Genomic DNA, 13,137 nt, shown 5'->3' with positions numbered 1-13,137 from the left:
AACATGAGGAAGAACTTCTTCCCTCTGAGGGTGACGGAGCACTGGAACAGGCTGCCCAGGGAGGTTGTGGAGTCTCCTTCTCTGGAGATATTCAAGACCCGCCTGGACGCGGTCCTGTGCAGCCTGCTGTATGTGACCCTGCTTTGGCAGGGGGGTTGGACTAGACCCACAGAGGTCCCTTCCAACCCCTACCATTCTGTGATTCTGTGATTCTATGATTCTGTGAAAAGCTCTTTGCTGCTTATTAGCGTTTTGCCAGTTGTTCTGTATTAGCAAAAAAATTATGACCTTTCTGTTCACATGAAAGCAGAGACAGGTATATTGTTAATCAAAGTGTATGCTTACAGAATACTATGTTTAAGAGAAATTAACAATGCCATAGAACCAGAGGTAGGCACAGAAAATGATCACAGATGGGTGTGGCTCTAGAAAAGCTAGGCATATAGGTATTTCAAAAATTTATTTTCCATTATAAAAAGAGTGCCAATAATCCTTTGATTTATTCTAACCTTGAGGAGCAAAATCTACAAAATCAGGTAAGGGACTATGAATGCATCATTTAATTTAAGAAAAGGATACAGTTCTGTTAAGTTACAACAGCTGAGAATTTAGTTCAAGAAAAAAGGCCCAACTGTAAGGGTAGAACTTATATTAGGTATTGTCAGAATAAGGATGAGCCTGTAAGAATGACAATATGAGTAGCAATTGATTGTGCTGTTCATATCATCTTCTACTGGTTTTCTTAAATATCAAGTAAAAAAATTATATTGCTACACGTAAACAAGCTCGCAATAAAATAAACTTCAGATCAATAAAAGTAACAGACCATTCACTAGTGCTTTCAGAAGACTAGAGTAGCTGAAGATTAAATACTCAGGGCAAGATTAATCTGTTTCAGCATAGGTGGCTAGTCTCATTTGAGATGCCTTACAATATCCAAGATATTGACATAGGCCCCGGAGGTAAGAGAATAAGCCTACAAAGAGGACGACTATCCCTTGGTCGAGGAGGACTGTGTGAGGGATCGCTTAAGCGATCTGGACGTCCACAAATCCATGGGCCCCGATGGAATGCACCCACGAGTGCTGAGAGAGCTGGCGGATGTCATTGCTGAGCCACTCTCCATCATCTTTGAGAGGTCCTGGAGGACAGGAGAGGTGCCCAAGGACTGGAGAAAGGCCAATGTCACTCCAATCTTCAAAAAGGGCAAGAAGGAGGACCCAGGGAACTACGGGCCGGTCAGCCTCACCTCCATCCCAGGAAAGGTGATGGAGCAGCTTATCCTGGAGGCCATCATCAAGCAAGTGGAATAAAAGAAGGTTATCAGGAGTAGTCAGCATGCATTCACCAAGGGGAAATCATGCCTGACCAATCTGATAGCTTTCTACGATGACATGACTGGCTGGGTAGACAAAGGGAGAGCCGTGGATGTTGTCTACCTAGACTTCAGCAAGGCTTTCGACACAGTCTCCCATGATATCCTCCTAGGGAAGCTCAGGAAGTATGGGCTGGATGAGTGGTCGGTGAGGTGGATTGAGAACTGGCTGAATGGCAGAACTCAGAGGGTTGTCGTCAGCAGTGATGAGTCTAGTTGGAGGCTGGTAACTAGTGGTGTCCCCCAGGGGTCAGTACTGGGCCCAGCCTTGTTTAACTTCTTCATCAATGACCTGGATGAAGAGTTAGAATGTACCCTCAGCAAGTTTGCTGATGACACCAAACTGGGAGGTGTGGTAGATACACCAGAAGGCTGTGCTGCCATTCAGCGTGACCTGGACAGGCTGGAAAGTTGGGCAGAGAGGAACCTGATGAGGTTCAACAAAGGCAAGTGCAGGGTCCTGCACTTGGGGAGGAACAACCCCATGCATCAGTACAGGCTTGGGGTGGACTTGCTGGAGAGTAGTTCTGCGGAGAGGGACCTGGGCATCCTGGTGGACGACAGGTTAACCATGAGCCAGCAGTGTGCCCTGGCTGCCAAGAAAGCCAATGGAATCCTGGGGTGCATCAAGAAGAGTGTGGCCAGCAGGATGAGGGAGGTTCTCCTTCCGCTCTACGCTGCCCTGATGAGGCCTCATCTGGAGTACTGTGTCCAGTTCTGGGCTCCCCACTTCATGAAAGATGAAGAGCTACTGGAGAGAGTCCAGCGGAGGGCTACAAGGATGGTGAGGGGACTGGAGCATCTCCCCTATGAGGAGAGGCTGAGGGAGCTTGGCTTGTTCAGCCTGAAGAAAAGGCTGCGAGGGGACCTAATATATACTTACAAATATCTGAAGGGTTGGGTGTCAGGAGGATGGGGCCAAGCTCTTTTCAGTGGTGCCCAGCGACAGGACAAGGGGCAATGGGCACAAACTGAGGCACAGGAAGTTCCATCTGAACATGAGGAAGAATTGCTTCCCTCTGAGGGTGACGGAGCACTGGAACAGGCTGCCCAGGGAGGTTGTGGAGTCTCCTTCTCTGGAGATATTCAAGACCCGCCTGGACAAGGTCCTGTGCAGATTGCTGTATGTGACCCTGCTTCGGCAGGATGGTTGGACTAGATGACCCACAGAGGTCCCTTCCAACCTTTAACATTCTGTGAAATTTCTGTGAAATTCAAAATCAGCACTGAGCAGAGATTTTGAAGAGTTTTTCTGTGATAAAATATTTACATTAATACTTAAAATATCTCAATTAATTTTTGTTACAGGAAGGTATCTGGAAGACATTTTATATATACTTGAGAACAGCCCTGAGGAGAAGGACTGGTGGACAAGAAGTCTGCATGATCTGGCAGTGTGCACTCGCAGCCCAGAAGGCCAACCATATCTTGGGCTGCATCAAAATCAGCACGGCCAGCAGGTCGAGGAGGGGATTCTGCCCCTCTACTCTGCTCTGGTGAGACCCCACCTGGAGTCCTGCCTCCAGCTCTGGAGCCCTCAGCACAGGAAAGACATGGAGCTGTTGGAGCGGGTCCAGAGGAGGGCCACAAAATTGTTCAGAGGGGTGGAACACCTCTCCTATGAAATAAGGCTGAGACAGTTGGGGCTGTTCATTGTGGAGAAGAGAAAGCTCCAGGGCAACCTTATAGCAGCCTTCCAGTACCTGAAGGGGCCTACAAGAAAGCTGGAGAGGGACTTTTTACAAGGACATGTAGGGTTAGCACAAGGGGTAATGGTTTTAAACTGAAGGAGGGTAGATTTGGATTAGAAATAAGGAAGAATTTCTTTATGATGAGAGTTGTGAGGCACTGGAACATGTTGCCCTGAGAAATTGTGGCTGACCCCTTCCTGGAAGTGTTCAAGGCCAGGTTGGATGGGGCTTTGAGCAGACCAGTCTACTGAAAGGTGTCCCTGCCTATGGCAGGGGGTTGGAACTAGATGATCTGTAAGGTCCCTTCCAACCCAAACCATTCTATGATTCTGTGATACGACCAAGGACATATGGGTGTGTGACCTGCTGGAGTGGCAGATGGAGACTAACCATCATGCCTTAGGGCATCTCAAACAGAACCAGACACCTGTGAAAAGATGGGTAGGATTAATTTCATCTGCCTTTAGATGTCAAAAAGTTTCAGGTTTAGTGTGTGTTAGTATATCTATACCTATAGCTGCTAAAAAGAAAAAGGCAACTTCAGAGGGAAATTTATCCTATATACATTATACATATAGGACAGAATTAAGATAGGTTAGAAAACTCCTTTTTTTGTGTTTAACTTAGGCAGGAAGGTTTTGCTGCCAGTAAGTCAGTTTCTTTGGAATAAAGAAGCCAAATACCTAATCTGCCTATATACTTCTTGTGTTCACTTTTGCATCATGACCAAAACGAGTTGGTTGACGTCCCTGGCTTGTAATACCTAGTTTAAATGTATTTAACCCCCAGAGTAAAGGTCAATTTTGTACAGTGAACTCAATTTTTTGTCCTTTTATGCATGATTAAATGCTAATTAAGTTTTAATGAAAAGCATTAGAATGATTACATTTAACATAATCACTCTTGTAGGTTCGTGTCCTCATGCTCTACATGCTGAGCTGAGTGGGCAAGACACGGTACTTTTAATAGCGTTCAAACACTTTGTAAGCTTTAGCCACTTTTATTTTTCCATTAAAAATACCTTTAATTACATTTACAATCAACAGCAAGTAATTTACAGGTGATATTTTCTGATTTACCTCATACTATCCTTTCATAACATCTCTTTTTTAGACAGACGCAGTACAGGCATTCTAGAGTGTGAAGTGTAGAAAGAACCAGCGCATTAGCAGCACAATCAGACAAATTCTCTAGCTGAAGTGCTAGTCTAGTAGCATTTTAATGCTTTGTCTTTAAGGTGTTCATTTGACCTGATACTCTCAGATGTATATCCTTTGTATGATCCCATAAGTGGATGTTCATTGATGTAGACACTCACCCCAATTGCCTAGTCCAATACAGAAGCTGCATGTGTAAGAAGTCCAGATTATTGAATGTTTTCCAATCCTGTGCAATTCTGCATCTGAAGTTTACTTCTTGGTTTGTAATTAATATTTAAATAAAATATGCTCATTAATAATTCAACACTGGAAAATACTTTAAGTGACACAAAGACACAAAGCTTCAGCAGTTGCCTGTGTAGATCTTGTAATAAATTATCTACATCTTCTGCAATTACCAGAAAATGTTTAAGTAACTCAAGACTCTTTCATTCATCGAGTTACAAACTGCTAAAGTAGTGAAATCTCAATATTCTGTGCAGCTTTGCTATAAACTGGCCTACAATTTGAACACATGATGAATACTAACGCATGCAAAGATCCTCACTCAGCCATAGATTAATTAGTTTAAATCCGTTACAGATCAAGACCACAGTGGTCTGCCCATTGCCTCAAGGAGACTAAATAAACTAAGCCCTGATTTTAGATGAAATAATTTACCATTTATTTTAACATATTCCTTAAATCATATTTTTGATTTCTTACAATTAAAAAATTAATAAAACATTCCACTTGTCAAGCTGGGTGAATGAAACTTTAATATCGTTTTCCCTCTGTTTGAGTTAAGGTGTTCAGTTCTTCACCACTAATTCCAACTAATTCCAGTAAGACATACACTGCAGTAGCCAGCATGATCACTGAATGCATACATCACATATTATACTAAGAGGACATAATCAGTTCTTCAGACTTCACCATTAAATTGTCTCCTACTTACTGTAAGTATAACTGAAGGTCAAAGAATGTGCTGACAAATCTAACTGCTTAAATATTTTCTTCCTTTCAAAATTTGTACATAAACTTATTAATGTTTTCAGATAATACAACATAAAACGTGTTTGCTAACCCTAACAAAGTAAAACACCCCTCTTTTCCATAAATATAAATATAAAATTTAAGTTTTTTCAAACAACATGAAAAGCAGCATATTGTATAGCACACTGGTCAGAAATTTTAGAAACATTTATTCTGCTCTTTGTCTTAAATTAATTTTGTGTACTTTTAAGTATGTATCTTAGGGCTGATGAAAGAGCCTGTGGTTTGGGGATACAACATTTAGAAAAATGATGAAAGAGCCTGTGGTTTACGGGTACAACTTTTAGAAAAAAAATCAAGCAAAACTACATAAGCAAGTAAATATAAAATGCATTATTTAGAGACCAAGAATTCCCCAAAGTATATTTCCTCATACATATAATAATGACTGAAAGCTTATTAGTGTCCTTTACTTCTGAATGACAGCACCTAAAGAGAAGGTTTTAAATAATACTCCTACTCTTACACATTTTATTAATTAATAATTTTCCTATGTTCCTGAGCAGAAATACACTTACATACATTTTATCTAGACATATAAGGATGTAACCACTGGGTCAAAGACAATGACATAATCTCCCTTCAGTCCCACCATCAGTCTTTAACACTTCAGTTATAATATCACAGAAAACCTCCACATACTAATTTTTACAGTATCGATCACAGCTCCTCTACATACAGAGGAGTTTTCACTTCAGATTTGAAGATGAATTTGGTTAGTTTGATAGTAAATTTTTGAATGCATTTCAATATGGAAAGTTATATTTTATTCTCCAGTTTAATCATGTACGCAAACAGTAGTTAAGGTCACAAAAATGAAGCATCATGCAACCAATGTTTTGAGAAAAAAAACCCCAAACAACTCAAATTATAAACACAAAATAATACATTATTAGGTAGCACTGGTGCGAACATTTAAAACTATCAGTGCAGAAGAAAACTTATGTATGTACAAGAACTTTTTGACTTGTTAAATAATGCTAATCAGATAATGCTAGGCATGTGGTTGCTCTACAAATCCAGGAATTTAAAACTAATTCAAAAATTCACCCTAGTTGTAGTTATTTGCATAAATATATAAAATAATATAATATCTTCTGTTTTAAAGACTGAGGAAGTTGTAAGATGAGAAACAGTTCATATATATAAGAATAATGTATATAAATAGTGTATATAACTATTGTATTTGAGATGAAAAAATATTTACGTACTTGAAAACTGAATGGAGAAGCCTGATTTGCTGATGAAGAAGTCACTGTCAAACTGTAATGTTAATGAGTTGAAAGTGCTGTGGATATCCTCTGGAAGGGCTGAGCCACTCCATTCTTTCAGAAATATGTTGCTCTCAATAGGCCCATCCCATACCTTCAAGATGTCATGAGCAACTTCAGTGTCAAAAACAATAAAATGCAGACTGCAAAGAGAAAGTAAAAGCACTGTATTCAGGAAATACAAACATAAAAATCTCTATAACAAATCATTCCCAAACTGTACTTAGTTTTGAGATGCTGTTTAGGACTAAAGAAGGGCTGGTGCTCCTGCAGGGTTATCTGTTTTTCCTGTTGGATCAGCTGATCTTGTAAGAGAAATGCTATTCTATTGCATAAATGCCTCAATTATAGAAAACACGATTATGGGGCATATAGTACTTTTTCTAAAAATTAACTTTTCTTTATGACAGATTTTTTTACAGGATAAGAACTATGATTTCACCAAAGATTTCCTCTCTTTATACAGACAAGCATATCAAGAACATTAATCGTCTTATGTGCAACTAAAAATGAGCAGTAGCTACTGCATGGTAGCATACATAGCATACGAAATTCTGTCAGCGTGGCATTTTGTTTTCTATACAAAAACAGAAAATGTGTTATCCTACCTTTGCCTTATGCCAAAATTAAAAAAAAAAAAAAACATTACAATAATCTGCACTTGTCTCCAGGCGAAGTGTTAGATTTAGAAAGGTGTTCAAGAATGTTCTGTTATTTGTCAAAATATGTGCATAGACTTCCAAGTTCTGACTGTTCACATTTTTAACACTGAAGAAATCTACTAGCTAAATATCAAAACTTCTTTTTTGTTTCAAATCGTTGTGTGTTGATATTTCTTCTTTACATTTGTCATTAACTGGAAATCATTAATCTGAAAATTGTCATTTAAATGTAAATGATGCATTGAAATCACTTATGACGGAGTGAATTCATTATTTGACTTAGTGAAACAGGATTACTAAAAATAAAAAAGGAAAAAAACCTCACAGTGAATAACTTGCCATTTGCTTATATTGTTTTGTCTGTTTAATTTTAGGAATAATATTATTCATTTAAGTGATCAGTTAAAACTATTGTCCACATAAACTGAATAATGAAACAGCTTACTATTTGCTAACTTTTTGCTTGAAATAAATAAATAGTGAACATTCTGACATAACACATTTACTGGAAATCACATACTTATGTCACTGGAGTATAAAACTAATCTCTGTTGCATATCATTAAACACATTAGCATCAATAAATTAATTTAAAATGACAAATTAAGATTATCTATCTTGATTAGAAATTAAATTGCTTTCACAGCAACTTCCTGTTAGGAGTGGACAAACTAGCTTGAATATTGAACAGAATTTGCCTCTTCAAAGTTTTTGAATCTGTGTGTTGCCACAGCAAAACTGAGCTAAAAGAGTCTTTAAATACTGGTATTCCTTCCACCTGAGTGATTTCGCTACACATCAACAGCAAAGTATGATAGTCCTTCTTGTTAGTATGTCAAACTTATAAGGAAAAACTGTTTTAAAAGTTCTCCTTGTATTACTAATTTCCTTCTGCCTGAGCTCTTTAATCCTTCTATAGTCTCTCAATAAATCAATATAGAAATCGAGCTCTAAATTCCAACATTCAGTTCTTGGCATGTACCCTGATTTTGTGCATTAGTCACCAGTTGTTTTTCCCTCATCTTCTGTATTCTTCTAATTTCTTCCTTTTTCTGTTATGTTGCCTACCCTATGTGGAGAAATCTTCCTGTCTTTATCTATTAAGTATTCTCTCAGTCCTGTGTGCAATTCTTAATAAAATCTCATCACTTTTCTCAAAATTGATTATTCTCAACATCTGATTATTCAACTGATTACTGGAAATAATCTAATACTTACAATAATTCAAAATTATGTATATGTTAATAATGATATGACAGAAGAGAGAACGAATAGAAAATGAAAACCTTCAGAGTTGTATATAAAGCTTTATAACATTAATCTTCCTTGCTGCTGCTGTTAATTGACAAATCCTCATCAGATCAAAGCACTCATGACAAAAAGACAGTTCCTAATAGATACCCCAATAGGGTCCAAGATGCCCAATGTCTGAGCACTCCCAGCAGAGAATCAGGAACTTTCCAGCTGCTTGAGGTAATGCATTTAAGAAATTGTATTGAGTAATTATATTCAATTTAAAACAAATTATTACACGAATGTGACAGTAAAATATAAAAGAACGGCATTACAATGACTCAAGGGAAAAAGTTTGGAAGCACAGTTGACGGCTTGGCACTTTAACTTGTTTACAACTAGAAAAAGGCATAGCAGTGCACCACTCTACCACACTGAAGATTTATAGGCCATATTATCTAATGGAAATCACAGATCTGAATTAGATGCCTAGGTGTCCCCTACAGAATTTAGATACCCAGGTTCCCTAGAGGAATGGCACTCATAAATAGCAGCAAGACAAGCATCGATTTTATTAATGTAAATAAGGAGTTAATAAACAAAAAATTGTGTAGAAGAGTGTGAGAATTTAAGGCATAGACTACAATTTATAAAACACTGAAGTCAGCAATAAATATTCAAATTAAGCATGTACCTTATTGTCTTTCCTGGATCTGCTTCGATAATCCAAGTGCAATGAAGATTGTTGTCATACGGTGCTGGGTAACCAGGGGACAAAATGCGCCCCGATGTAGCAGCGTGAATTCGACCACCACACTCAGCTACAAAATAAATAAGGATTACATTTATTTTTAACAGGATCATAATATTTTTCACTTCTATTTTCTGGCCATTCCACATCTGTCTGTCTTCTAAAAAGGTAACAGAACAACCCAATATCTCTGAGCTAGTATACATATATACAAACCAGGACATGCACATGAGTTAAAAATGCACATATAATGATCTCATTCCTACCTTGTTATAAAGCAATAAACCATACTTCTGTGATTATTTTATTTTACCAACAACAGTAGTTCAATATGAACAGAGACTACAAAAGCACAATTTCAGCATCAGCAAGAGAGCAAAAATTCTTCAGAAATATCCCATCTAATATCTTTGATTTTTCTAACACTGAATGTTCAAATTCAGACATTACAGCCTAAGGTTTTGTAGTTAAAATCACTTTCTCTGTTGTTTTACTGTCAAAATTATTTTAGTTTAATACTTTTGAGGTACTTCTATATAACTTCAAGTTTAATTATGTCAAAAAGCAGTTAAGTACTGCCTAGAAATTTCCTCTAGTATTTAAAAATTTAAATGCCATATGTCCACAAAATAAGAGAGTAAATTAGAAATTTAAAAGTATGTCATGTTAGTTTAAAACATTTTTGTTATCAATGCTATCTTAACTTTGTGAAGAGACCAATTTCAGTGCTAAGAATCCAGAATCAAATCAGTGTTTAGAGCATCATGCTGTTGTCCGGCCAGTATAAACGCACCCTGATGAAACTGGAACTGTGTAACTATCAGGTGCCACTGAACCAAAAAGGATCTGTAACTCTTCAGTTAAGTGATGCACCTGAATTCCTACTTCATTTACAGTGTTGCCTTACAAGTAGTGGTATTAAAAATGCTACCACGGGGAACTATTCAAGCACAATGGTACAGCAAGCATAGTGTAAGACACAGATGATGAATGAACCATGGCAGCTGGACCAAGTAATCCATCAGCAGCACTCCTAACAAATAATAAGTCTTATACATGTTGACAAGCCACTGCTGACAACCGAATTGTTACCAGGAGGGAAAACAAATGTAGAGGAAATAAGGTGACCGATTTACTTACCTATCCTGCTAGCATGATCCCCCAAAACACCACATATTCTTTATAGAACCCCAGCAGATAGCTGCTTTAGTACATAATTTCTTCAAACATAAACTTTGCCTAACTTTTCAGTTAATTTTCATTAAACAAGAAAGTTCAGAATGCAATAATCACTGTGATAGATAACCACAGACAAGGAAATGACTGACAGAGTACTGTATTTGCCAAAGAACTCAGGATAACTCAGTGAAACTAAAATTCTTTAAACTGAAACTAAATGACAGATTTGCTTCAGAATTCTGAGTATACTCTTTTAGACACAGAATACATGATAAAATTTGGGATGATGCATTATATAGTTCATATATATTTTTTTTTTAAATATCCATTTTAGGAGAAGATCAAAAGTAAAATTTCAAAAGTGATTATAAAAAAATAATCCAAGAAGTTTGTTTTTCAACATGCAGAAATGAGCACACTGTAAAATCATCACCTCAAAGAATACATTATACAAAATAAATAACTATAATATAATTACTAGAAGCAACTTATATTCAAACAAATTCTATAATCTTCTAGAGTAGGAATTACAGGAATTCACTGGTTTTCTTCACTAAGGCTTAGAACACAGAAAAAATGAAAAAGCTAAGATCAATACAGCAGTGTGTTGCTGAATATGACTAGGTGTAGAATATGTGGAATGTGCCTATGTCTGGGCTTGAAATTTTTTGTGAATGAGATTGAAATGACTGTAAAGACAATAGTGAATGTAAATATCACTGAAGACAACAGGAAATATCAAATGCTAATCTAAAAAACAATTGATCAAATAATTGGTTTCCACAAACAGGAGGATATTAAGAAAATATGTCTAAGAAAGAAAGTGATCTTTGGAAGTTCATCACAACTTTAGACAAAGGAAGAAAAGGAAGCCAGTCAGATCAGAGTTGGAAGAGATAAAACTGTGATAGCATAAGACAAAACTGAAGAAAGAAAAGATTGTATAAATAACACTGGAGGGGGAAAATAAGAGAGCATGAAATGATCTGCAGATACTTAACTGAGTTTTCAGGGATCTTCAGGACAAGTTTTCCTATGCACAGGACAGCAGAAAAAACATAACAATTTAACGAGGGTGACAGACTGTTTGTGAAAGGCTGTTTAGAAATAATCACCTTCAGAAGATTTTCAGAGAGAATGGTGAACATTTGACTTCTTGGGGAGCTAATTAATGTTTCAGAAGAGTTTTAAATTGAGGAAAAAGCAGAAGGAGTTTTACAAAACTGATGCAATCCCCAAATTTTATTTTAAAGATAGGAACAAGGAAAGCAAATAAAAAGATGTGTAAAGAAAGATAGCATTGTGGTTGAACAGACAGAAAGCAAGAACAAAATCTGTCTCAGGATACTGAAAGAAAATTGACTATTCTATTGATATAAGGACATAATTCAACTTAGAGATGAAGTGAGATCCTGAAGAAATGAGAGATTTTGGTACAAGTGATTCCAAAAGGTTAGCAACAAAGTACAGAAACCAAATCTAGTAATGCAAGGTACAAAATCAAAGTATAATGGAAAAAACAAAAAAAAGGATAAAGTATCAATCTTAGGTGGAATACAGAAGCCTGAATGTATACTGTTATCAATAAAACTGGAAATACAGGTAGAGATATGGGAGTGGAGAGAGCATTACATAGTAGTGATACAGTAAACTAAACAAATTCAGCATGCAAAAACATACATATTGGTCAAAAATATTTTGGAGAAGGGTTATGAAAGATGTTCTACAGGAGCAAAGATGAGAATTTTCTTAAGATTCATTTGATCCCGGGTTCCCTATCTTCCTTCAGGTCAGATTGGAATATGAACTATTTTTGTTTTATTTTTTTTTTAAATAGTGTATGGTTGAGATTTTAACACCCCACATACAGAGGACAAATCAGCATACTAAGAAACAGGAATAGGTGGACAGATGGATTTATTCACCTAGTAAGACTTGGAATCAACAAGAATTTTAGAATTGATTCAAATACTTGGTGGTAAACACAGGCACAGGAAAATATTACAGAAAATGACCTTAGAGTAATGACTTCATTTAAATTAAATAGGGAGATAGGAAAAGGTAGGAGTAATAATGGCTCTTCTTTACAAAAGGGCAAACTTACAGGAAAAAGATGCTAGACAATTAAACTGAAGATCTTGAAGACCTGAATGTATGAAAGCCTGGAAATGTCTTTAAAGCAAAACTTGAAAGAGTTGTTTTGACCTGTCATATATCTAAGAGAAAACTTGCAGACATAACTCTATAACCAACCAGGGAAAAAAACCACCTCTACCAAGACAGTAGAAATGCTGTTCATTGATATGTTTCTGGCACTTCTCCTCCGGGTAAAGCAAACTTTTGAAAAGAAGGGAGCATGCTCCTTTGTAGACTACAGCTCTGTGAATGTGCTCAGCAGGAAGCAGCTCCTGGAGTGGAGAATGTAGCACCCAGTATGGGAGAGAGGCAACAAGCAAAGATCCGTCAGGTCAGGTGAGTGCTGACAGCGGTTGGTGGCCTGCCTGCAGCAGGCAGCAGGGGCAAAAACTAAGCATCAGAAGACACATAGAAAGAAAGGCTTTCCCAAGGACTCATGGAAACTCATTATGAAACTTGAACTCAGGAAGTCACTGGTATTTGTTGGACTGGAAAGCAAAACTAGGAGGAGAGAAACTGCTGAGCAAACATACGATGGGCAACAGCTATATTGGTGTTCAGTTATTTTATGCATCTCTCCTAGTACTTCTCCATTTAACATTTATGTTGGTTGTAACGAACCACAGCTTTAGACACTTGAAGATG

General features: G+C 37.2%; 1 protein-coding gene across 1 annotated transcript in view; it reads right to left on the bottom strand.

Moving 5' to 3' along the window:
• CSMD1 (CUB and Sushi multiple domains 1) overlaps positions 1-13,137 on the bottom strand; it is a 1,295,699-nt gene that overhangs the window by 259,089 nt on the left and 1,023,473 nt on the right. The window contains exons 25-26 of the mRNA XM_075445037.1: positions 9,121-9,247; positions 6,473-6,675 (exon numbers count right to left, since the gene is read on the bottom strand). Of these exons, the coding sequence (XP_075301152.1) occupies positions 6,473-6,675; positions 9,121-9,247 (330 nt within the window). The remainder of the gene's footprint in view (positions 1-6,472; positions 6,676-9,120; positions 9,248-13,137) is intronic.

Source organism: Opisthocomus hoazin, chromosome 2, assembly GCF_030867145.1.
Source record: "Opisthocomus hoazin isolate bOpiHoa1 chromosome 2, bOpiHoa1.hap1, whole genome shotgun sequence".
NCBI lineage: Eukaryota > Metazoa > Chordata > Aves > Opisthocomiformes > Opisthocomidae > Opisthocomus > Opisthocomus hoazin.
The sequence above is the reverse complement of the archived record's forward strand: the minus strand, read 5'-3'. Positions and strand labels throughout refer to the sequence as shown.